Source organism: Simochromis diagramma, unplaced genomic scaffold (genome assembly GCF_900408965.1).
Source record: "Simochromis diagramma unplaced genomic scaffold, fSimDia1.1 OVJJ01000715.1, whole genome shotgun sequence".
NCBI classification, from domain to species: Eukaryota; Metazoa; Chordata; class Actinopteri; order Cichliformes; family Cichlidae; genus Simochromis; species Simochromis diagramma.
In genome coordinates, this window is record NW_024387128.1 from 2,042,209 (window position 1) to 2,068,814 (window position 26,606).

The following is a 26,606-nucleotide window of genomic DNA, read 5'->3' on the forward strand; positions in this document are numbered from 1 at the left end:
AGTTTCCAACAATGGCGGTAGCTAGTTAGTTTTAATATTACTCTTATTATTCTTTCTGGGTCACAAAATAAACGTTTAACATATTTTCAGGCGAGAATGTAGCTGTGTAAACCTCAAATATCGGTTCAGTTTATCAGGACACCACATATTTTCAAAAGCGCTCCGACGTTTTCGGAGATGTCTGTTACCCACTAGCTCGATAGCTAGCCGGGGGCTAGGTCACTAGCGCCGTGAGAACACCGGACTCCCAGCAAATTGTTTTCAAACCCACCGCCGTCTTTCGCGACTCAGGTTAAATATATATGAGTCACTTAGATAAATTAAAAATGTTGTTGTTTGGCTTTTTTTTTTTTTTTTTTTTTTTTTTAGTATTTTATTTGTTCCTGAGTAAATCGGTTTGGCTGAGATTAAAGTTATAGTTTTTACACAGCTGAATAAACGTAAAGCAGACAGCTGATTATCCGAAGTGTGAGATGCTGGAGAATATACTCCGGTGTCCTGTTATATTTTAGATAGCAAGGAGTTTATTAAACTTTACCGAAACAATCTGCAAATTTCATTAAAATTGAATAAACTATCATCTTGTCTTTATTTTTAGTTAGCACCTTAAAAGCTTAAAGCTGTAAGCTAATGATAGTTATATAAGAGCAGATGCTGCTGGTGCAATAAGCTGTAGTTTTACGTCCAGTGGATGATGATCTGATTAGTCGACTAATCGCATAAATAATCGGTGACTAGTCGACTATCAAAATAATCGTTTGTGGCAGCCCTAGTTAAGACCATCCTCTGCTGCTTGGCTGGACACAGAAATTCTTTCCATAAAAATTACAAAGAGAATCTTTGACAAAGAGCAGCTCTGGCAGAGTCCATCAGCCACCGCTGAACTCCCGTGCACACTTGAGTAAGGTCAAGAGCTGGTCCACACCCATTGCTCTTAATCACTACAACTGATGGACGGACACTCCTCCCTGAGACCCTGGCACAGATTATTCCAGGGAGACTAAGAAGTATGATCCCCTGAAATTTGGAACACATTCTCTGGGCCTCTTTCCTGAAAAGAGGAACCCCGCCTCCAGTCTCCCCGTCCAGAGTTACTGCTCCAGACCTGCAAGAATGTTGCAGAGGCTTGTAAACCAGAAACACCCCACCTTATTCAGACATCACATTCAAAATGTGTCTGAATGTAGTTTAGTGATATTGGTATAGGATGTGCGAGAGTGACACCTACTGATGGGTTTATTTTAAAGCTAAGATGTTGATAAATAATCTGTCTCTCCCCGTCTTCAGTTCGAGCAGTTTGAGTCCACCATTGGTTTTAAGCTGTTCAACCATAGAGCTGCTAAGAGACTCTGGAAGGTGTGTGTGGAACATCACTCCTTTTTCAGGTCAGTCAAGATCATGTCACAACGTGTGGTTTGTTTCAGAAATCATGTGATCAGTTTTGTGACAGCCATCTTTTGTCTCCTTACTTCTCTCTGGCCTGCCCTCCACCCTGTCTGTGTGCTTGTTTTTCAAATTCTCCTCATCTCATCTCCCCTTGCTCATCTCCATCTTATTCTCTTCCCTGTGTGTCTCTCCTCTCTCAGGCTATTATCACCAGAAGAAACTCCTAAGAAGTTCCTGACTCTGGGTTCAAAGTTTCGTTACAGCGGTCGGACTCAGATTCAGAGTCGCAGAGCCAGTGCTCAGATATCCAGACCAGCACCGCATTTCCCACGATGTATCAGCAAGAGGAGCATGTTGAGCCGCAGTTTAGATGGAGGTACTCGTGAATTCTGCATCAGTTATGTTTCCCAGAGTGCTAACAGGGTTAATATGGGTTATTAGTATTGCGCATTGTAAACAGTTTGCAATGAGAGAACTGGTCACTATAGCTCTAGTTGTATCATACTGGTCCAAGTAGTAATACTAGTGGCAATAGTGCATCCAATTGTACCAAGTTTGGAAGTCAAATTTTTCCTTGTATTTACTGGAATATTCCGAGTACTAGACCTGTACTACAAAGGAGGAATGGGGAATTTGAACTATGAGTTTGTTTTTCTTTCCAAGGCCAACTAGGTCAGTCCATATTTTTTTTAATGTTGTACCAACATTGTCCATTTATATGAATATGGTACTCGCTGTTTTATAAGTATTAATTGTAATCTTGGTTACTGGATTTTTGTGAAGCCACATAACAAAAACATATGGATATGTTTTTGTGTTAGCTAGCTCAGCAAAGTCAAAATGACTTGAGCAGTATTATCAAAGTTCTGTGTGGAGTAGTATGCACTGTGCTGACAGCTGGTTAAGTAACTGAACCAAGGTTTGTGTCTATGTTTTCTATGTGTGTATGCTCCGTGTCATTCTTTCTTTCCAATTGTCGCACAAATGCAGTGAGCCACAGTCAAATTTCACCATGTAAACACATCCTTTGCTCAATCCAGTACCAAACTGCTCATGACCAGCACAAGTCATTTGGAATAATGGGTTTCATTGTTGCATTGTATTGTGAGTTTGTCTTCTCTCTACCATAAACTCTGTTTTATGCTTACTACCTATACTTTTCCCCCCTCTTAACTTTCCCCTTACCTCACAACTGTTTGTGACAAATGGCTGCCCTTCCTGGTTCGGACAGTTAAAAGGGAGTTCGTCCTCCACACTGTCACCAAGTACTTGCTCACATAGGATTGTCTGTTCTTTGGAGTTTTCTCTCCAGTATTGTGGGACATTGAGTCAACAGCTGTTGTGAATTGTCGCTCTTTCAATCAGACTGAAATGAATTATATGAAGAAGACTGTTAGGTACTGGCTCTATGCCTACTGCATAATTTTAAGAGTGTAATTTGTATGTACAGTCCAGGAGAAAATCTTTTTTGCTTTTTTTTGGTTTAAATGGGGGTATATTATTGTATTTCCTGTTTTTGTTTCCTATATACTCCCAACAACACAAAAAAAGAGCCATTATAAACCTGCATAAAGATAAACTTGTTCAGCATAAGTTACTCTAGAGTTCTAGCCAGGTTGAAAACAAGCAACCATCCTGATGCTAAGAACTCTGACTCTAGGTTTAGCATACCTCACTAACCCATTAGCCTTATGTTTAGGTTCAGCACTGACTGATTAGTTCATTCTTCCTCAGTATTTGACCAGTTTGTGATTGGTTCTCAGCTTCACAGACTGGACCTACCTCCTCTCCGATTGTCTCTCAAGCCATCACAGCTTCCCCAAAAGTCAATGGTGGCATTCACACAGGTAGTGCTCAATACTGCAGTTGCACTGCTACTGGCTGCTGTGGTACTGCTCTGTGACTGGGCTCCGATCGCTTTATTCAGCTTGTTCAGGAATGCCGTGTACTTGGTTACTCTGCTTCACTCCGATACACCTGATAACAGCTGTACATTTCTGTTCATTCTGCTCACATGCCCTCAGACTTGCATCCTGTTTTCAGCAGAATGCAAAAGTATTACATGTTTGTCACATGTAAGGTTAAACAACCATATCGCTCAAATAAACCTGTTGCCAATATTTTGATGTCCAGATAAATTATCTGACAGAATTTATCAGTCTCAGTGCACGGTTATGTTGACACTAGTTATTAGCCCCATTAACCACACAGCTAACAGAGCTCAATGAGCCATGATATTCAAAATAATATGCGGTCATGGCTTGGTGGTGGTTCTGAATGCTGATTGGCCCAGGCTACTGTGCATGCACCCTGAGCTGTTAATTGGCTGAGTGTGCCATTACTCTGACAGAGAAGTCGTGATGCTTTGCTGCTGATGAGAACAAACACAGCTTGAATGAGCATCATAGTGGTTGCTGTCTTTACTGTTGTACCTGTTGATGTTATTGTGATGACATTAGGGCTGGTGCACTTCTGTGTGTGTATATAGATATGGGTTCTGGGCTGTATGGAGCATCTAAAGCCATCGCCATCAGTGACCTCATCACAACAGTAACACCTGAGAAGAGAATGGAAGAGAGCAGTGAAGTTCAAGGTAAGAAACAATGTCTGTGGTTGATCTTGAACCAGATACTTAATCTGTCAAATTATCTAAGACCTTGCACAAACTTCTCTTTTTTTCCTATGTCACTCTAGTTGAGGAGGTGCAGGAAGTGGAGAATGTGAATGAAAAGGAGCAAGAGGAGGAGGAAGAGGAAGAGGAAACCAAAGAAACAGAGATTTCACAGCAGAGTACTCTCACTCCTCAGAAAATAGACACCAAAGTAATTGTCTCACCTGTCAACCCAATCTGACCAGTTTTCTATTGCTGTATGAAAAACTAGATTTTGGGCCCCATGTTTGATGTTGTGCTGTGTGGCAGGTAGGGTGTAGGACCCACCTACACCCCGATCCACCTTAAACACAGCTTTAATCCTGGGAAAACAAACTCTTCATGGGAAATAATCTTTACAAAATAAACCAAAACCTTCAAACACTAAACTGGGGACAGGAACTTAAAAACTGGGAAACAAACAGAAACACAAAACAATAATGTGAGTACAACGCAACACAGGGCAAGGAAAACACAGGGCTTAAATACAGCTGGGAGAAATCAAACTTAACGAGGCAAGGGAAGCAAAACTAGACACACTGACATGAGACACGGACTTTCAAAGTAAAACAGGAAACACAACAGGCACAGACACTGAACAAAACCTACACTAAACTCTTAACCAGAATTAAACCGAAACATAGGATACAGAATAGTAACAAAATACAAGAAACTAAAAATGCTGGGTCAAAATCACCCAGAACCATGAAACCATGAAGGCCCACAAACATTTAAAATGGTGTGTTAACCCCATACATGTGCCATCCTTCTCATTAAATCAAGTTTGTGTTACTCCCAGCAGCTGGTAAAATGAGAAAAATGCATATAATACAAACGTAATAATAATCTGACATTCCTACTGAAGTTCTCTATGTGCTCAACTTTATATTTAGTTTTTACAAAAGTAGATGTTTTTACCATTTGAATCCTCGGTTAAAGAGCAGCTTGCAGGTTAAAGATTCTCTTTATTTGCATATAATATTTGTTAGGAATCAGTTTGGAAGTGAACACATGCATTTTACATGGTTTGCAAGAGAGTTATTTGGTGGTTTGTGCAGGGGAAGAAAGGACTTTGCTGCTGTTTCAGTCATGAAAGAAATACATGCGCGGTTAATTTAAGTTCCTGGATGTATGAAGCCTTGATTAGAATTTAGAAGCCAGAACTGTATGATACTAATAGCTGGTGTAGTTCTTTCACTAGTGTCATGGGTGGGTGAGAGACACAGTTTAACAAAAACCCATTTCCTATTGCTGATATCGACCTCATCAGCTACTCTCTCTCCTGTTGCAGTCAAGCAGAGGTGGACAGAAACTCTGCTACAAAAACAACTTTAAAAGGGTTATTTCAATATGTGCATTTTTGCCTCATTGCTTAATTTTCCCTCTGAGGTCCCAAACCTGCAAGTTGCTCTTTGAAACTATTTCAGATCCTACCACACTTCATTTCACAGCAGAAGGCGAACTAACTGGTTTTGATCTGGAGGTTATATTTGCACTGATAATTCAACTTAAACGTTTTTGGGTTTTTTTTGCTTACTTACTTTTTCTTGTTCAGACTGAGCTAACTGATACTGCTGTGGACGAAGACCTGACAGCTACTGAGGTACACATCTGTGATCGTATGGTTAATAATTCCATTGTGGAAAGACTTGTTAACATAACCTGTCTCTCTGCCTACCTATCTATCTGACAGTCTGACCAAGATGAAGATTTGAAAACTCAGGTAACACCTGAACTATTTTTTCTTCATATTACCATGTGTTGATCCCTCTTCTGTCCTCACTTATGTCTTCTGTCTCATCTTACATCCCCCCCCCCCCCTCTCTCTCTCTGCCCTGTCTTTAGGGTAGTCCTGAGGAGATGCAGAAACCTCAGAGCACCATCAGCGCCCTCAGACGCTCCTTTTTAGAGGGAGGAGAAGGAGAAGGAGGAGGAATGACAGAGTGGGAGAAGCGTCTGGCCTCGTCACCTCTCCGAAGGGTCGATGACTCCCCAATGATTGAACCTCTGGAGCCTGATGAGGTGAGACAGTCATGGATGGGTTATCTTGTGGCATTGGGTTCACAGACACCTGCAGTTGGTAAATGTTGTTTCAGTGCTGTGACTTGGAATTTTGGAGCTTGTAACTTTTCCATTAATTGTGATGTAGTACATTGCCACAGTTTGTGGGTTGAATATTTACAATACATATCTTTGAAGTTAAACCGGGTTTTTTTCAGGTACCTTTTTTTTGGTAATGTGTGTGTAAAGCTGTGCTCACTTGCATAAAAGTGTTGCACTACAGGAGCCGGTGCCATTATCCCAATTTGCTGTTAGCATGTTGATAAGAAAACTAATCCCAATCTTATCTTTCAGATGTCGGGGTTGCAGACATTTAGACTGTCTCAATAGTTTTGAAAATTCTTCATGGGCCCAAGTTAACCAGCCCCGAGGAAAACCCCCAATAGCAGGAGGTGAAAATAGATCTACAGGTCACATGTCTATGTGCTTGTTGTTACCTCCTGTTGACAGTTATAAACGGGAAATATTGATCTGTATCTCAAAGCTGATTGATTTATGACCCTTACGATCAGTAGAAACTTCCTAGAAGTTTAGTTGCTCTTCAGCTCAACAACAGTAGAATTTAAGCTGAAACTGGTGGAACTTGAATAAAACCTCAATGTAATATCAAATAAACTTTGGATAAGCCTTGGTGAGAAAGATGGCGTTCAGTATCTTGCCCGTTCAACATTCACACAGGCAGACAGAGCTGATCTGCATCTGTCTGGCTTCACCGCCGCTACTTTGAGTCATTAAACTGGGCCTTCCCACTGTATTTGTGTATTGTGTTACGGCCCAACCAGTTTCACTATAGTTTCAGAGAATGAAATTCTACTGTTTTATTAGTCTGTAATTTAGCACTAGTTAGCCAGTAGCACTCATACCATTTACAGTATGTATGAAGCTTGTGTTGTTTATATTATTTGTTTATAACACTACATCTAACCACTACATCCTCTCAACAAAACATAGTAACTTCTAGCAACAATCAAACAAAGGAAAAACAAAGAAATATGGCAGCAACCAAATCAGGTGTTATGCTTTAAAGTCCAAAATGACTGGATTATTGCTGTCATAATGGCTATATCTTTCTTTTGCGCTCAGGAAACTGGTCTCGTATGTCACATGATTTCTTGCTGAGTCTGTGCTTATTTAATATTGCTTACCTGTGCGCTCCAGGAGGGCGGGTTCATGACAAACCAAGCTCCTCCTCGGCCATTCAAAAAGAAGAGCTACACAGTGGGGCAGACTTACTGCACAGTCTCTGGCAGGGTTTTTACCATGACGATCATGGATGACAGCTCTGATGCTACCATGACAACAGCAAGTGTCAAACCCTGCCAACAAGTTCAACACATTTCACAGCTCACTGCTGACGATGACATCACAGAGGGACCGCTGATTGCCATCCCTGAGGTAAAGACTCCGACTTCACCTTCGGACCTGCCACCTGTTGACAACAGACAAATGATTGGTGTGGCTGAAGGTCTCGACTTCTGTGGGGCCAGAGTCTCTGTGAAGTCCTTCCCTGCCACCCCTACATCCTCACTGGACAAGCTAAGCCCCATCTCTGGCAGGAAATCACCTTTCATGGCAGCAGTGGTATGCTGATTGGTTGGTTGGTGGTCAGCATGAAAACAAGCATGAAAACAACAACCTGGCAGCAAAATGTTAACCTCTGCAGCACTGACACAGGAAGCGTGGCTTAACACTGGCTCGCCTGAGCTAGTTCAAACTGAATGTCTTGAGCTCCAAAAGACTGTAGATATCTGAGGGACCAGAGTATCAGGAGACCAGGATCTCCACCTGGTGAACTAGGTCTCCTGGTGGTCTGAAAAGGAGATGCTGCAGAAAAGTTGATTTTCCATCAGAAAAAATTGATTACAGGATTTTAATCACAATTGATGCTGGATTAGATCATAATGGATGTTCTGCTCTGTTGTGATTGGTTGTTTTGCATCTTTTGTGGCATTAGCTGATTTCCACGTAATGTGTGTCTTAGACTGTCTTGTTGCTGACAGGTAGTTTTAAAAAACCAAAAGTTTTTCTTATTTAAAGATTACATGATTCCAGCAGGTTCCTCTACCCATCTAAAAGAAATGTGCGACGGTGTCCTGATGCTGACAAATCTTCTAAATTATAAAACTTAAATGGAAAAGTGTGACTTGTTGATATTACTGTTTTTATAGTGCTTTCATCCTATTTCATTGTCTGCCATAGATGGTCAGTGAGTATGTAGCAATCAATCACAACAGAGCTTATCCAATCTAGTGGTGCTGGTCCTTCTCTGTTTTTGATTGGGTTTCCTTCTTCTCCAGGAAGCGGCACCTGTGAGCTGCAGTGTTCAGTTTAAACTCTGCCCAGCTTCTTGCTTCACCTCCTCCCAGAAACCATTTTGTGTCTTCTCCTTTGATCAAAATGGAAAACAGGAAGCTGATTTTTCTAGTTGTTTTCTTCTGTTTGTTGTTGTTTATTTATCCTTAGTGAGCTTGGGGGTGTGGCTTAACTCCATTTTACTGCTATTTTTCACTTCTGTTTTGGTTGGTTACTTTGACTTTGTAATGCTTTTTTACTTTGTTGGAAGCTGCTGCCTTTTTATTAACATTCCTGTCCATGCGAGGTGTAAGCAAAGAGACAGCAAGTCACAAATCCACCACAATGAGAGATTTCATAATAAGTTGTCTCAGTACTTCATGAGGCCTGTACAACAAAGCAGGATAGGAAGTTTAGCAAGGTAAATGCAAGTTTAACCTTGTCACCAAAGTGGCTCAGTTCCACTGATGTTGCCATGGCACACTTTGATAAGAGAACCACTACTGATCAATTAATTCAGTTGGAACAAAAAAAAAGTGTCCAACCCTGAGCCAAAGACACTTTTCTCTTAGAGCAAATTGGACTTATTCTTAAAGCAAACTTAGGGATTCTGAAGTTACCCGTAATCCTTTTATTTAAAAGTCAAAACTAATTGTTAATCCTGTAACGTTGTTGTTTAAGAAGCCTCATGAGGAGTGCTTAGAACTGAGGGGAGATTATGAAGACTGGAAGAGAAAGAACTAGTTAGGTGGGGATTGTCTTGTTTTTGTTTCATTGTTTATTAATGTAAATAATGATTGGACTGGTTGTTATGCAGCTCTTTTCTACTCTACCTGAGCACTCAAAGCACTTTGTACAACATCCCTCATTCACCCATTCACAACAGCATTTGTTTTTATGTATAAGTTCTAACATTTACATTTACCAATTCACACTTTAATGGATGAATAAGAGCAACTTGGTGTTAATAACTTACCCAAGGATATTTGCCACCAGCTTTTCAATTAATAGATGGCTTGCTCTACATCTGAGCTACACCACCCCAGTGTCTAGTTGACATTACAGTTTACTATATTGTGAACTTTCCCAAAGGGGTGGCTGTAGCTCAGGTGGTAGAGCAGGTAATCTACTGATCGGAAGGTTGGTGGTTCGATTCCTGGCTTCCCCTAGTGTGCATGCCGAAATCCTTGGGGAAAATACTAACCCCAAATTGCTCTCCGATGCATCCATCAGAGTATGAGTGTGTGTGTGAATGTTACTTAGAAAGCACCTAGAAAAAATGTGCTTGTGTGAATGCACAAGTTGTGTAAAGCGCTTTGAGTGCTCAGAAGAGTAGAAAAGCACTATATAAGAACCAGTCCATTTACCAAATGAGCATCATTAAGAAATATAGATCTTCAGGACAAACTCTGTTTCATGTTCTTTTAAAAGAAATTTAATATTTTCTATAAGCCTTAATAAGCCTTAATATAGCAACCACAAGTAAGCCCGTCTCTCAGTTTTCTTGCTGAAGCTTTTTGAATCAACTGAAGACTTTTTAAGGATGTTTTAAGAAATCCTGTTAATAATCAATTACAGTAGTCTAGCCTAAAAGACTGCCTAACATCACTCTGACACAGGATGTTTCTAATTTCAGAGATATTGACTACAGTATGCTCTAATCGCTGTAATAATATATTATGGTCTGCAGTATCAAATGCTGCACTGAGGTCTAGCAGGACAAGCACAGAGATGAGTCCACTGTCAGATGCCACAAAAAGATCATTTTAACCTTCACTAAAGCTGTTTCTGTGCTGTGATGAGCTCTGAAACTGTAACTCTTCAAATAAAATTCCTCTGCAGATGAGTTAGCTGTTTTACATGAGTTAAAGCCAAAGGAATACTTGGCTCAGCAGAGTTCTGACATTGTGTCAGCCTGGCTTCTAAAAGGGATTTCCAAAAGATTTAGGAATGTGTTTATGGGAATTTCTCACCATTATTCCAAAAGTGCATTTGTGAGGTCAGACACTGATGCTGGATGAGAAAGACTGTCTTGTAGTCTCCACTCTAATTCATGTTGTTCTGTTGTGTTGAGCTCAGGACTTTGTGCAGGCCGTTCAAGTCCCTCCACACCAAAATCACTCATCCATGTCTCTGTGAACCTTGCATTGTTTACTGGTACACAATCATGCTGGAACAAGCCATCCAAAAACTGTTCCCATAAAGGTGGGAACATGAAATTGTCCAAAATGTCTGAAGAGTTACTTAAGAAGAGGGGTCGAGCCCAACACCTGAAAAACAACCCCACACCATAAACGCATCTGGCAAACGCCAAACTCAGACTCATCAGTTGAAATTGTCAGATGGAGAAGTGTGATTTCTAACTCCAGAGACCATGCACTTTACACCACTCCATCTGGTACTCTAGAGAGTCCATTAAGCTCTCTATGAACTGTTCTTGAGCTAATCTGAAGGCCACATAAAGTTTGGAAGTCTGTACTAGTTGTCTCTGCAGAAAGTTGGCAACCTCTGTGCACTATGAGAATCTCTGATTTTGCTTTAAAACAGAGTTGCTGTCATTGCCAGCTGCTTCCACTTTGTTATAATACCACTAACAGTGGTATTATAATTAACAAAGACATACTTGTACATTCTTACCCAAAGCTCCTCCATCAAGGTCCTCTCCTCCGGATGCATTTTGGAAACTGAGGCAGGAAGACAAGGAGGCTTTAGATAGGAAAATATCAACATAATTCAAGGCTATTTTAAATAAGCCCACCATGGCTCCACAGTGTCCCCTGCATGGCTGGAGTTTTATTTTGAGACTTCTGAGACTTTTGAGAGTTTCTTCTTTGTTTTCACTGTAACTGTTGTTTTTTGTGTGTTTGATATGTGCAGCCTAAACCTACATTTGATGATATGTCTCCTGAGCTGACAGCTCTGCTGAAATCAGCCAGAGAGCAACAAACCTTCAGAGAACACGACCTGCTCAAGGTGCCTTTTTCACTAGCTGTCTTCCTTGTTGTCCAGTTGTATTTTTGTCTGGCTCTCTTTAACTCCTCTTTCAGGTATTTTATTGCCTGCCTTCTGTGAGTTAATAAGTATCTTTTCTCTGTGGATTTAATCTCAGTGTTCTTATGTATGAGAACCAGCACCGCATCTTGTCAAACCTACAATCAGTTCTCCTCACTGCAGCTTCTCTCAGCCAGTAAAAGAAATCCAGCATCCCATCTCAATGCTTTACAGTTTCAAAAGCTAGTCTCAGTCTCCAGGTTTGTGCATTCTGAGCAACAAATCATCTCAGCTTCTCAAGAACCCTCCATTGCCACAATTATTGGTCCGAGTTCTAACACTAAGGACATAAGCAGAGGATGGGTACTCCTTGCCCCTTCACCAAAAGTACTGATCTGATTCATGTCCTCCAGGCTGTTATGACATCCCTGCAAGACATCCACACTCCCCTGCATCCTCTAGCAAGATCATAAAGAACAACCCTGATACCGATCTGCTCCATGACCCTGTAGCAGCTGCTTCACCCTCTTCATACTCACCTCAGTGGTTTCTGGTTATTCTAAGCTGTCCTTTCATTTTCAAGGCTACATATTCACAAAAATATTACAAGTAAAATAAATTAATTTAAAATCCTCAGATCCTGAAGTGCACAGTTTAACTAGTTCGAGCTTAACACATAACTAGCACTGATTAAGAGTCTAATTATAAAGAATTCAAGAATACATTTTTCATCTCAGCGTTCACGTTCCAGCAAATGAATTAAAAGATCACCTGTTTGTAGCTCTTTTGATACGTGGACTATGACAAAGGTTTGTTGTTATTAGACCATGCATGACTTATTTTTATGTAAGAATTGTAATTGTGCTGTTAAAGAGCATAAATTGGTCTCACAGCTCTGGGAAAGAAATACGTAAATTGAGGTGACAAGGTCACCAGGATTTGAACTGGTCTAAGATTTCTAGTGCATGTACCTGACAAAACCTTCACCATGAGGTCGAGGTCACTAAAATTCAAATTCATCTGAGATTTTTAGAAGATTGACCTATGTTGTAAATTTCAAAATCCTACATTGCCTCATTCTCTGATCTCACTTTCACAAACTTGTGTTTCCACACTGCAAACATCAACCCTGTTTAACAGGTCATCTTTTCCAGCTTGCCCATATTCAGATTTTTACTGCATCACACTTTAGTGTACAGTCCATCTCACTGATAAAATTAGCTGGCAGTGGTGCGTGGTTGTTCAAAACTAATATCAGAGGCACATAATTTAAATGTAAGCAAGTAAAGTCATGTGTGTCACTTACTCAGTCGAGGCTCCTCAGTACCCAATCTGCTGGTCACAGTTTCATTTGAAAAAGGTTTATGCACAGATTTAAAGTTCTGGTCCTTGCTGTTTTATTACTGGTGAAATTCTACACACATATAGTGCTGTGGACACGTTTTGAGGGGTCCTGGGGTAACTGGCAGGCAGTTGTTTACCAAACCTTCATCGTAGGCTTTCTGTTCTATTTCCTGGCCTTCAACAGCTTTCCGCCCTTTCTACACCATACTCCTTTCAGTTAGTTATGTCGATACTCTTTTCATATATTATGCCATAGCTAACCTGTTATGTCCATGTCATGCCATCTCCAGCACCACCAGCATTTGGACTCTGGTGGGGTCATTTCCTACTCTATGAATAATCACCAAATATTGCTTAACCTCTGTATTTTGAGAAGTTCAGTTCAATTCACAAAGAACTGCCATTTACATCAGTCCTTCAAATCGGTTTGCAGCAGAATGACACACATGTGCAGCACTATCATCAAGGAGACATCACTTGTTAAAATAATCACCTAATGTTCTGTGATTTCACTTCGTTTTTCAGACTTCAGAGAAGGTGGAGACAATAATGCTGGTGACAGAGCCACATGACGAGGACGAGGCAATGGTGGACCAGCAAAAGGTAGCAAAAGAAAGTCATGTGGGCATGCCCTTTAGTAATCTACCAGCCAACCCAGCAGGTGTTGATGATAGCACACAGCAATGGGCCTGTGACAGTTTTAATGATAGTCGGGCTAATAGTCCAACAAGTGATGATGATGATGATGATGATGATATTAGCTACAAGCCCAGCAGCCAGGCTAGCAATGACAATGCTAGTGAGATTAGTGAGGATGCCGTCAGTGTGCTGGTACAGGCAGCAGTGGAGGAGGCCATCGAAGCTGCAGTCAGAGAGACTCAGGCCCCCAACGCTAATGACACTAATCAGGATAACATTAACAACAAGATAGCAGTTAGCTTTCGTGAACAGGAGCAAGCTAGCTCTGTCCTGGACTCTCAAACACCTGGGACTCTGCATTACACTGACAACGAAGACTCAGACGACTCACAGGAAGATGAAGGAGGGTGGCAGTTTGAAGAAAACTCCCCTCCGCCCTCTTTACTCCATCCCACATCCAGGCACTTGGCCCATCAGATGCAACCATCTGCCCACAGGGATGACGATGAGTTCAAACCACTACAGGAGGTAACACCTGAGACACTTGTCTAAATGGCATCTGCGACTCCTATACTAGTTACCCTTGCCCCATTTCACCACCCTGAAACTGCACCTACCCCACCTGACCCAGTGACCTTTGGCCCATTTCTTCCTTAAAATCTAATCTACCCTCTGTTCACATGAATACATCGAAATATTATGTCAGTCAGACGAGAGTTTGATATATTTTCAAACTCTAGGCCGACTTTCCCGTTTTTCCTAATTTTGCTTAAAACATAGATTGTATATCAATCTATGTTTGAGCTATCTATGGGCATAGCTTCTGAGTCTTGAAAGGGAAGTCAATATGGAGACCAAGCAACATCTCATTCGACTGCAAAAAGGTTTACGAGTGGTTTACTTTGGTGGTAGGATTACTTTGAAGTGATGTAAAAGTTTACTGCGTAGTTTAATCAATCAAAAGATGTGTAGTTAATATGAGTAGTACCAGAAATAGATGGATACATAAATATTTTTCCCCAGACTGACATCTTGTGTTTTATCCTCAACATTTATTTTTCATCAGTACAAAAATGTGCTGGTATTTGGTTATTACTCTTCCTCATGGGCTGATGTTCATACTTGTTTCAGAGCCAAGTAGAATCTGATACTCCTGCTGGTCTGCTGCTGAGCTCACACAGCTACACTACCGAGACCTCCAACACCACTACCACCACTCACATCACCAAGGTAACACAGGACCAAGGTACCACCATAATACGCAAGATTTACATTACTCTCATGGCAATACCACCACACACCCATCAACAAAATGACATGATAACTATGGGAGCACTACTGCTACTACATGAGCCCCACACGTGTCACCAAGGTAAAACCATAACCTAAGAAATCCCACTGCAAACCATGGTAATATTGTCATGGCTGAAAAGGTTTGTTGAAACTATTAAGGGTTTACAAACAGCATTAAAAACCTGAGAAAAGGTAGGGCATAGAAGACATATATGAAAGATAAAGACGCTTGACTGAATTCGGATGTTTCTCCCTTTTCTTCTTCAGATGGCAAAAGGGGGGGTTTCTGAAACCAGAATAGAAAAGAGGATTGTGATTTCTGGAGATACAGAAGTTGACCACAACCAGGTAACTTGAATGTTGTTGTTTCTGTAATGGTGTGTTCAAGGGATGAGGACAGAAGGGTTGTTAAAAAGTTAAAAAAAACGGCAAGCTTCATTCACTCATACACAGAGCGTTTTATTTTATGCACTTTAAGCAATTAACCACAACATTTGCAACCAATTTGGAATCACCTAACATGCATGTCTTACACTGAACAAAACTTTTGTTTTTGCTCCGATTTTTCACGAGCTGAACTTAAAGATCTGAAACATTTTCTACATACACAAAGGACCCATTACTATCAAATATTGTTCACAAATCTGTCTAAATCTGTGTTAGTGAGAACTTCTCGTTTGCCGATATAATCCATCCCACCTCACAGGTGTGGCATGTCAAGGTGCTGATTAGACAGCATGAATATCGTGTGCCTTAGACCAGTGGTCCCCAACCCCCGGGCCTCGAGTCGTTTGGTACCGGGCTGCGAGAGTTGAGGCTCAGGTGTGAAATGTATAGTTTTCAGGGTTTTTATCGGTTTTCAGCGTGATTTTGTTATCGTTTTTATCATTAACTCGGTTTTCCTGGGTCTTTTCACGTGTGTTATGAATAAATTTTCTTTTTTTCGGTACCAGTACTAGTTTTATTTTGTTGTATTTATCCGCGACACCTTAAAGGCCGGTCCATGAAAATATTGTCGGGCATAAACCGGTCCGTGGCGCAAAAAAGGTTGGAGACCGCTTCCTTAGACTGCCCACAATAAAAGGCCACTCTGAAATATGCAGTTTGATCACACAGCACAATGCTACAGAGCTACACTTTCCTAACATACTAAGCTATGCTAGCATGCACTTAACATCAGTCTGCTCTTTTCTTAACTAGCTTAGCATAGACATGATCAGAGTGATAATCTAAGAATAAAAATGTCTCCACACTGTAAATATCAGTCTCAGGGTCTGTTCTGAGAATAATGCCATGGAATCTTTGAACTGCAGTGTGTCTCACTGCTCCTTCTGTCTCATTTTCAGGACTGAATCTGGACGCCCAAGGGGTTTAGTGTAGAGTGCATTGCCAGAAACAAAACTGTTGGCTGCAGCATCCACCCAGCATGGATGAACTGAGGATTTGGACACACATTCATGCATGGACACACATATATACAGCATCGCCTGCCTATCTCACAGGGGGTGGAACCAATGGCTGAGTTAGCATTAGTTCGATAGTGTGACTAGATGAGTAGATTTAACTGAAAGTTTCACATGCAGCGCAGAGATGGGAGAGAAAGACGTGTTTCCATAGCAACAGACAACCTACACTGGACCTTCACTATGAATCAGCCTTCTGAAGCATTTACTTATATAAGCCTTCCCCCACACCTCATTCCCCAACACTATAAGGTGGGCATCTGATTGGCTAGCTGACTCAGGTGTGCTTGCTCCTCTATTGTTGGGAGACAGCAGCTTTTCAAAACATTTAGCCTCACATCTGAAAGATAGTGCTTCGAGCTTTACCTGGTGAGAAACTTGATGCGTACTATCACCAGCTGATCAAAACAGTTTCCTGTCTAACAAGAAAAAACAGCTAAAACTCTGCTTTGAATTTACCCATAATGCAATAGTAATGTGCCATTCGCTAAACCTTCCACGAAAATGACGATGAATCATTCATGTGTGTGTGTTTTTGATTTCTGTATCCATTTATTTATTAAATGACAAACTGATCACAGCCCCTGATTACCGACTACTTTCTCTGTTGCATTAGAGACTTCTGCTTCCCTGGTATCAAACTGACCATCACCTCTTTGTGAAAGTTTACCAACGTATAAGAGACAGACGTGTCCCAATTCAGCGGCTAAATCCTTCAAATGATACTGTATAAAAAGGATGCAGTCTCCATAGATCAGAAATGGTGAACCAAAGAAAGGTTTCCTATTGCATCGTTTAAAAGTTGTGAAAGCTAAGGTCGGACAATGGCACTGCTCATGCTGTGAAACTCGTTATAGCTTGTTATAGCTTATACTGTAAAACGTTGAAAATGAGCTCAATATTAAATATTGAAATACTGTGAAATACATTATTGAAATATAATGTGAATCTAAAAACATCAGGTATAACAGCAAAACCATAACATGGATCCGTGTAGTCATTTTCTTTAAATTAGACAACACTATTGCAAAGCAGGGAAATTTCACCGATCTTCAGCTGTGTATTGAGGTCTGGCATCTGGACCCTGTCAACCAGAAATAAAGACGCAAATGAGGGACCACAATGGAGACATGGGTTTCTCTTTTATGACATACACTATGTTGCCAAAACAAGCCATTCACTTTTTTCCTTTTTTTTTATATAGCACTAAATCAGTTGCCTCAATGACCTTGTCTTCCACAGGGAGGTAAAGACCCTACAATAATAGAAAACAGAGAAATCCTAACAACCAGCTGACCCCCTATGAGCAATTGCATTGGCAACAGTGGGAAGGAAAACCCCCCATTTAACAACATGAAACATCTGGCAGAACCAGGGTCAAGGAGGGGTGGCCATCTGCTGCGACTGGGTGGGGATGAGGGGAGGAACACAGGCCAAAGACACGCTGTGGAAGAGAACCAGAGATTACAAATAACTAATGATTAAATGCAGAGAGGTGTATAAGGATGACACAGAGAGTGAGAAATGTAAAGAAGTGAAGAAACAGAGGCTAACAGAGCATCTTTTGTAACCTTCACAAGTGCTGTTTTTGTACTGTGATGAATTTGGAATTCAGATTGAAACTCTTCAAAAAAAAAAAAACGTTCCTTTCCATCCGATCAGTGTTTTACAAATGTCTGAGATAAAAGGAAGGTTGGAGATTGGCCTTAGACAGCTGATGGCTTTTTCAGGAATGTTTTCAATTAAAGCCACCCTAAAGGCCTGGAATACATAGGTTTTTGATCATATTTAATATTAAAGCATTAATTAATTGTTGGACATTCTGGTCTAATAGAACTTGAACAGCTTGAATGGCTTGAATGAAGCAGTAACTGAAATTACTCCGAAAGATCAACTGGAGAGAACAGTTTACATAAATATCAATAGGATTTAAAGTAGCTGTATAATGACATGTCTTTGGGATGTTATACAGTTTACTCTAATGGGTAAACTTTTATTTATGAAGAAATTCATGATTATTAATGTTAAAGGAATGCTTGGCTCAACAACTTTGTCTGCCTGGCTGCAGTGATGAAAAAAACCTGCAGTATTTTTCATTTTCTTAGTCAGATTTTCCAACTGGAATCTTGCTTCAGGATGGTAGCAGTGCACATAAACAGGAGTAAAACTTAAACTTTTACTCTGTACTGTTGTCTTGCACAGAGAACTGACTCTACAAATAAAAATAAACCAACAACAGGTGTTATGCAAGATTGCTTACCAAGAGCAAAACAAATTCTATCTTTCCTCACTTTTCCAATTTTACTACTGGAGCAGCTTCCAAGCGCTGTCGACTCAGGAGTCGTGTCACTCTTGGCTCTGACATCCAACTTCAGAGGTAAATGGACGGCAGCATTAACATCTCCAAAGTTGACCCACAGACGGTTGAAGTACCCACAACAGGTCAGGGATGACTTGTTGCCAAGTGGAGGAATTAAAGTATCTTTGGGTCCTGTTCATGAGTAAGGAGAGAATGGAGGAAGACTGATAGACTGATTGGTGCAGCAATGGAGAAGTTTGACAAATTCATTGCTAACTGGGTCAGGGCAGAACCAGGACATGTGAATCTGGCATTACAGAAATACCATACTGAGAGATCCCCACTGATCATTGCTCTCTTTGTTTCGTGTTATATACAGATCACTCCCCCTGATATGCAGTCTTGCATTACTTCTGTGCAGAGCCTACACTTTGTAGAATATTGTTTACATGTTGTAGCTGTTTGCTGTCAGCAGGGGGGTTGTGTCACAAACAACTGCAGTGTTGCCAACTCCTCAGTAAGAAAAATCCCTATTGGCTGTCCTAAAAGTTGCTAGAAATCGCAAGACGACGTCATCCCTAAGTTGCCTAATTGGTTATGCTTATGTAATTGTAACCTACTGTTGGATACAGAAATAACATCGTGAAGGAGACATGAAGTGAGTTAAAAAAAAAACACTCTAAATGCATTTAGAATATATTTAGAACTACACATTAAATTTATTTTAGCAATTATTGTTTTTTTTTCAATGTCACACTTCCAACCGTCTTCCTTTGTCCGGGCTTGGGACCGGCAAAAGTGACCCGAAATAGATACGTACGTGTGTGTGTGTGTGTTTTAAGTAGTTTTAAACTATGTGAGCCACAAAAAGTAACAGTAAAAGAACTGACTACGTTACAGTCAGGGCGGGAGCAGCGGCTTCGCTCATGCGCGATTCATTTGCCAGTTTGGACGCGTAGGTGTGAACATCTCCTCCTGCTCTGACAGCACCTGGGGCAGGGGTCGGCAACCCGCGGCTCCGGAGCCGCATGCGCCTCTTTGGTCTTTATTTTGCGGCTCCGGGTGGTTTGGGAAAATAAATTAGAAGTATTTAGCTGAAGTGTATTTTATTTGTGTTTAGTTCTTTTTTTAACTTGTAGTTCTAAATTGGAAGATTATTGTGATTTTGAAATATAAAAATAAAATTATATTCTATTTTTTTTTGAAGAAGAATCAGCTCCAACATACTGATGGGACATTAATAGCTGAGATATGAAATTCGTTTGACACCACTTTAATAGAATAAACTAGAATTACTCTCAAATTACTCTCCCATCAACCTGCCCTGGGTCGTACCCCCACCGATCACTCTGTTACCTCTGGGATAGATTGGACCCTCCACCTAAGTGAATTAGATAAGTATTTACAAAAATGGGTAGATGGAAAAGGATGGCCTCAGCAGATGTCTAAACATAAAATGCTACTTAGATTACAGACAGATGACTTGTCCTTTTTAATGATGAGCTTAAATATAAAATGTGCCTTTACTCAAAAACTCAAACTGATCACCAGGAATGTGTTTCTTCTGTGGTTTAATTACTGTTCATGTTTACAGGCAGAAGTTACTGAAGTTTCTCTGCTTAGAAAATAAAAAGTATGAATATGTTAGTTTTAAGATGAACTTTAATCATTCAAGTTTGGACTACAGAGACTCAAAATCCACAGGAATAATCAGCAGAGACATTCACACTACACAGCCCATCAATCAATGATATTGCTCTGTGACATAATCCGGCATGCTTTCTGGCCACTGCTAGGAAGCGGGGCATGAGTTAGGGGTTACTCCCAACAGGAAGTGAGCAGAACTCAGATCAAGGGTCTTGGTCAGGTGAGACTTCAAGAGCTGCAGGTTCCTTAGACAACCTCTGAAGCTGGAGCTCACTGACAGGCAGTTCTGTTTGACACCAGCTACAGCAGAGAGATGGACAGGTTAGAATTATTATTAGGTGTGTTCATCTTTTTTAAAAATTCTGTTTATGTTCAAAGGGTCTTACCTGGATATCCTCCCAGGAAGACAGGGTTATTAGTTTCAGCAGAGGTGGATTGTGGGTAAGGGTTTGCAGTGGTGTAAGTTCGCTCATCTACAGTTAGGCTGAGGGCATGTTTGGTTTTTTGGGCCAGCAGGCGGTGCCACTGCCCATCACATAGCATCTGGCCACCAGAACGCACTGACACTCGACCTGCCCCATTATTCACGTTGAAAACCACCTGAGGAGAAAAACAGATACACCTTTATTTACACAAATAAAACTTCATTTGCATATTTAAAACTTAGTTTGCACAATCCTTTTCTATACATCTATTACTTTAGTCAAAAACCAAGAATAACAGAAGCTCTGATGTTACTGCAGCTATTAGAAAGATACCGTGAAAACGTGGCAACTTGCTCAGTTAGATCATTAAATCCCTGGGGTGTAGGCCTATTACTGTTTACATAATGCATAGAATGGAATATCTCTGCTCACCTGTCCATTGATCATCTCCAGTCCCACAGCATCGACTTTTGCACTGCTGATTCCCAGGAGCACTCCTTCTGATTGACTTGTTTGAAACTCCAGAGAGACTGTCATGTCAGAGCCAACCTTATAGCCATCATGGACTGCAGATGGAAACAGCATGTAATCAGATCATAGCTTAATCACGGTTAGAGACAGCTATCCAACACCTGTCTAGTATGTCACGTGCACCTAGTTCCACACGTTTTTGGACAATGCCACTTTTTTTTCAGTTTTGCCTCTGCACACAAAAATAGTGTTCATTGCCGGAGGAGGAGAATAGTGTAGAGCATGACGTTAAAGTGCAAACTGCATTATGCTGCTAACACAACCTCAGTGCTAGCATGTCATCTGTGCAAAACCCACCCCAGCAGCCACACCCTGAACTTCAACAGGTAACAAAAAGCAGTGATGAGCAGTCAGGCGGCAGCCCGTTTCTACCTGTTCAGGTTTCTGAAGTACAATCAATGTGCTGACTGCTTTAAAGTCTCTGTGTTCTGGTTTTTGTCTTTACTTTCTACTGTCGAGTTTGAGTTCATACCCAAAAAATAAGTCATGTGTGTCCTAATTAGAATAGGGATTTGTGTTGGCCTCAGGTTTATATTGGTTATTTACCAATATAAACAATGCGTTTCAGGTCATTTTCAGAAAAACACAAAAGTAATGTAACCCATAACAATGCTTTTGATATGCTTCTTAGCGATGATGAAGCTAATGAGAACCCAATTAAAACGGATAAGAAATTGAATCGATAAGTGATATTTGCAGTGGAATCTGTGTCGCTAAATTCTTATCAACTGCCATCCGTAGACAGAAGTCAACAAAAATGGATGCTTGTTCTCAAGTGGACCTCTGTGTTTTTGCAGTTGGTGGATTGCTGTAACTTGACAACAATTAGCAACGGTCTGTGCACTCCACCTATACAGTTTATGAAAATGTGCTTTCATTTGTTCATATCTCGGTACACCCATCATCCAACTACCTAAAAAACAGGCTCTCAAAATTGTGGCCCAATAAGGAAGCAGCCAAAAGTAACTTCTCATATGAACTATAGGCAAAAGCTGTACAGACCATAGGCTGTCAAAAGTCCTTCTATACTAATCAGACTGATCAGTCTGCATCTCATCTTCAGCGCAGATTATTTTGTCTACAAGTTTGACTTACTCATTTCAGCGTATCCGCTTCCATTAAAGTAGCTTCCTATCTGGTCTCTGGTGAAACAGGATGTGACACCATGTTGTGACGCCGGCTTAGACACATCCAACACGACACCATTCAGACTGATGGACCGAACACAGCCTGGAAAACTGCTGGTATCCTGAGAACCAAACAGGAAGAAAGACAGGGGGAGACACATGGGAGCAGAAAGGGGGAGAGATTTCCAATAGAGTCAGAATACCTGTGAGTTTCAAAAATGTGCGTAAAGGAAATCTGTCTACATATTAATTCTTCTTGTGTTTAACGGTGAAAAAATGAAAAACAATCATACTCCGATTCTCCTGCTGGTCATAGTGTGAGGTGTTCCTCCTAGGAAAACTTTGTTGTCCACATCCAGCTGATTTCCTTTGACTGAGATGGATTCAGTTTTCAAACTGTTGACAGACACTGACATCAACCGCCGGCCCACCTCTGCAACCACCTGAGACACGGTGAACACCACAGCATTCAAACAGAGCTATTTTTGTCTTAACACCAAAACCTCAAACACAGGTTGAAATTTACAGAGTTTGACATTGATGCATCTACAGTGCCTCATGTCCAATTAACTCACAGCGTGCCACTCTCCATTGTTAACAGCTACAGATGAGGTGATCGAGGCCGGGCCTTTCCCCAGATCAGCTGACATCATCAGCCTGCCCCCCTTTAGGCTGAGGACAACAAAGTCCATCTGCTTGGAGTCAGAGAGAAGGAGGATCAACCCGTCCAGGGCCCAGCTTCGAACTAACAACCTCACCGACACACTGAGGAAGGGAACAGACACAGTAGTGAAGACAAGAGTGAGACACAAACACACCACAGCAGTGTCGGAGATGGAGTGTTATACAAAGATGAAGTGACCTGTCCCCTGTGTGACCCGAGAGTTGCCTCTGTTGCTATGGAAACTCACCTCTTTCTGACTGTGCTTGGGTTGATAATGAAGGTCATGTGACTGTTTCTGGACAAGCCAAACTGAACTGCTGACGGCACAAAGGTTGACTCCCCATCTGATGCACACTGCATCACACACATAAATCAAAAACCAATAATCAATAAAAACGGACATATTGATTAAATTAATCAATTAAAATGAATGCACTGAGAATAGGTGATAATGAATATAGTAATTACCGTTAGACCTTCAGGTGACAGGGCACCAAACTGTGTGGGCTGAGGTAGAGGTAAATGAGTAGGGTCTGGAGTTACGTTTACATCCTGGTCATCAGGAAGGAGCACATCCCCAAGCTTCTCCTCCAAGACGCATTTGTCAAACTTCACCCCCTCATATCTCAGAGCTCCTGAAAGGTCAACAAGCCTGCACAGAGCCACAAAATCAAAACTGTTGTTGTCCGAACTCCTTTGGAGAACACAGTCTATGAAGGCTCTTACATGAGATGGTCTAGTCCAAGGAGACCTTAGTCCTTGTAATGCAAAGCACCGCACCTGACTCCTAGGTAACACTGACAGCAGCAGATAACAATCAGGAACCGCCCTAAAATAATTTTACCATTAGAGCCATAAATCCCATTTATTCTTTTTTGACTTAAGGAAATTGGCTTCTGCTGCTGGTGTCTGACGTACAATACTATGCAAAAGTCTTGAGCCAATCCCCATTTCTTTATATTTGGTATGAAAAATTACTGAAACTTGCAAACAATTATGGAAATACAGTATAAAGGGTCAAAAAAGAATTTTAAAGTCAGTATTTAGTATGACCAGCTTTATTCTTTAGCACATCCTAAACTCTCTTTGGTATGATTTCCTGTAAGTTCTTTAAGTAGCGTTCAAGAAAAGCTCTCCAGGCTTTTTGAGGGACATTCTTGGCAAAACAACCTCCTCTGAAGGTCGCAAATTGTAGATCTAATATTCAGGGGAAACTGCCTGACATTTCAACTACCCAACTGGCTTTAAAAGGTTTGGGATCTAAATCAGCCTTTGAATATCTTAAGTTTGGAAATGAACGCTTTGATTTCTTTGATTGAAAAAGCAGTGGTGTCAGAAAACAGAGACACATCTGTAAACTACATTTTCAGGAGCCTTCAGATGGGTGCATTCAAAGAAGCTTTTGGCAGGCATTGGAAATATGCAGTCGTTGAATTGGGACACAACTTGGATGTGTAAAACACTTACGCTCTGCCAACTGCCAGGTGTTGGATGCAGCCTTTGAACAACCTAGATATTTTCTGCAATCTGATTGGTAGACGGGCGTCATCACCTGAAGGCAGCCCACCAATAAATAGAGAGGCTGGAGACAGCCGAGAAAATACACCCGGCAACAGGGACACAAGCTTCTTATGTTCCTCATCAATCTGCACTGAGAGCGACCTGAAAGACAGTTAAGAAAGGCCAGACAGGTGAGATGTGAGAAGAAGCATAAAAGTTAGCATGTTATGCTAATACTTACTTTTTGTTGATGGTAATGATCACAGAATGTTTCATTCTGTCACTGAAGGATCCTCCATCAGGCTTTATCACAGTTACCTTACGTGTGGCTCCGCCCACCTCTCCAAGCTCCACCTCCAATGCTCCTGAGACTAGGTGAACAGATAGGAAGTGCTGCACATACAGACACATAGAAAAATTCAGGTTGCAGTGTCACCCACATAGCTTTGTTAGTTCAAATAGACTTGGTATACATGTGACCTAAATCAGTCTCACCTGTTTGTGTGAGCGGTCATTACTGAAAGCAGCCAGCAGGACCCCTGATTGGTTGTTGGAGGAGAAGGAGAAGAGCAACTCTGCTTCTTGACCAAACGATGGTGGAGTGATCTGAACATAGCCTCCAGCCAATAGGGACACACTTCGCACCGCCTGGTCAATACATTAATCAATCAAACAACTAACCCGTAAATCAATCAAGCTGTTATCCTACGAGTGTGATCAGTGTTCATTACAAAATAACAAAAGTGACCTCAAAGCACTTTAAAATCTAAGATAATGATAGTACAATATTAGAGAGAAAACCCGAAAAATTAGACAATACCCTACGAGCAGTACTTGGCAAGAGTTAAAGGGCAGCAATAACTCGCTTTTAACAGGAAGTGACCTGAGAGAACCAGGCTCAGGATAGTTGGAGCATTTTACAACAACTGGTTGAGGGATTTAGGGGAGACACAAGGGCAAAACACCAACCATGGAGGGGAGAAATACAAATTTAATGTCGCAGTAGTTGTATGGTTCAGGAGTGAAACGAGGAGAGTAGAAACAAATGCCCAGTGCATCATCACTAGTTTGAGCCTGAATGGTTCAAGGATACCTGTTCCAGTGTTAACTAATAGTTATTTCAAAAAGGAGATTCCAAAGTCTAATCCTATGGAGGGTGTCTGTGTCCTGAATCTAAACTTGGATTTTGTTCTACAGGAGAGGGCTTTGACAGCTGAAGGCTCTGCTTCCCTGCATACCGAGAGCCAAGTACTAAAGTACTCTATCTGGATAATATGATACTAAGACTTTAAGATATGATGAGGTCTGATCAAGACTTCATATGTGAGAAGAAAATTTTAAATTCAATTACAGGGAGCCAATGAAGAGAAGCTAAAATAAATATGAGCTTTCTCTCACTGCTTTGTCCAACCTCAAAGTAACAAAGGCAGTGGATTTGTAATCAGTCAAATGGACCACTTTGAGCAAATACTTCAGGATAGTGGGAAGGAAACACTCAGGAACAAACCTCCTGCAGAACCAGGCTTGAGGAGGGGCAGCCATCTGCCATGACCTGCTGGTGGTGATAGAAAGTTCTACATATTTGTTTTATATGTGTATTGAAGGACAAAAACAACTCCAAGGTTCTTCACAGTAGTACTGGAAGCCAATGAAACAACTGTTGGACAGTTATTTTATTTCATACTTCAGAAAAATTAACATCAGTTTTGTCTAAATTTACAAGCTGAAAATTACTTGTCATCCAAGGACTTTAGTTCAGTGGATTATTGTGCATTATTATATGTATCAGTACATGCATTTATTAAAACGTGTATATTAGTATATTATTAGCTTGGATCTCAAAAAAGACTTGAGATGAATAGAGATGGAGTCAGGCAGGGCGACAGATATAGTCAATATAGTATTATGTGCAGCCTTGAGGAAAATTAATTAAACCTTGTGATTCAATAGAATGTAGAAACAATTTTAGCAACAACAACTAATAAATAAAAAAATAATAATTTTCTTTTTCAGTCTCTTGCGTGATTGTGGATTAATTTTGCCCTATTATTCCTTCAGTTCATGGAGGTTTGTGGGTTTGTTTAACCCTTTAAGACCTACCATAGAACCAAGTCCGCCAGAGCTTATATTATATTTTTACATGCTGTGGAGCCATTTTTGGGAGCATTTCAAGTTGCTATACATCAATACAACCATTATAGCCCAGATTTTAATAATATGTATTCATTAAGTGCATAGTAATTACATAAATTGCAAAAAAGTGCAATAAACTACAAAAAAATTGAAAATCGTTT

The 26,606-nt window shown here is 40.8% G+C and overlaps 2 protein-coding genes across 12 annotated transcripts in view; one reads left to right on the plus strand and one right to left on the minus strand.

Moving 5' to 3' along the window:
- LOC120743428 (protein 4.1-like) overlaps positions 1-17,535 on the plus strand; it is a 44,327-nt gene extending 26,792 nt beyond the window's left edge. For 4 of the 10 annotated variants that reach the window (XM_040047058.1, XM_040047059.1, XM_040047062.1 and 1 more), the window contains 14 exons: positions 1,288-1,385; positions 1,587-1,762; positions 3,150-3,233; positions 3,875-3,979; positions 4,081-4,208; positions 5,592-5,639; positions 5,730-5,759; positions 5,882-6,058; positions 7,256-7,678; positions 11,267-11,362; positions 13,250-13,327; positions 14,495-14,593; positions 14,924-15,004; positions 16,003-17,535. In XM_040047058.1, the coding sequence (XP_039902992.1) occupies positions 1,288-1,385; positions 1,587-1,762; positions 3,150-3,233; positions 3,875-3,979; positions 4,081-4,208; positions 5,592-5,639; positions 5,730-5,759; positions 5,882-6,058; positions 7,256-7,678; positions 11,267-11,362; positions 13,250-13,327; positions 14,495-14,593; positions 14,924-15,004; positions 16,003-16,008 (1,629 nt within the window). In that variant the 3' untranslated portion in view covers positions 16,009-17,535. The remainder of the gene's footprint in view (positions 1-1,287; positions 1,386-1,586; positions 1,763-3,149; positions 3,234-3,874; positions 3,980-4,080; positions 4,209-5,591; positions 5,640-5,729; positions 5,760-5,881; positions 6,059-7,255; positions 7,679-11,266; positions 11,363-13,249; positions 13,328-14,494; positions 14,594-14,923; positions 15,005-16,002) is intronic. The other 6 variants (XM_040047066.1, XM_040047063.1, XM_040047067.1 and 3 more) reach the window with 6 other exon arrangements.
- A 1,704-nt stretch (positions 17,536-19,239) lies between these two features.
- Positions 19,240-26,606, minus strand: part of lama1 (laminin, alpha 1) — a 36,709-nt gene continuing 29,342 nt past the window's right edge. For both annotated transcript variants that reach the window (XM_040047056.1, XM_040047055.1), the window contains exons 54-64: positions 24,808-24,960; positions 24,554-24,705; positions 24,280-24,474; positions 23,281-23,464; positions 23,060-23,166; positions 22,724-22,913; positions 22,442-22,591; positions 22,117-22,270; positions 20,923-21,056; positions 20,452-20,665; positions 19,240-20,365 (exon numbers count right to left, since the gene is read on the minus strand). In XM_040047056.1, coding sequence (XP_039902990.1) covers positions 20,211-20,365; positions 20,452-20,665; positions 20,923-21,056; positions 22,117-22,270; positions 22,442-22,591; positions 22,724-22,913; positions 23,060-23,166; positions 23,281-23,464; positions 24,280-24,474; positions 24,554-24,705; positions 24,808-24,960 — 1,788 coding nt within the window. In that variant the 3' untranslated portion in view covers positions 19,240-20,210. The remainder of the gene's footprint in view (positions 20,366-20,451; positions 20,666-20,922; positions 21,057-22,116; positions 22,271-22,441; positions 22,592-22,723; positions 22,914-23,059; positions 23,167-23,280; positions 23,465-24,279; positions 24,475-24,553; positions 24,706-24,807; positions 24,961-26,606) is intronic.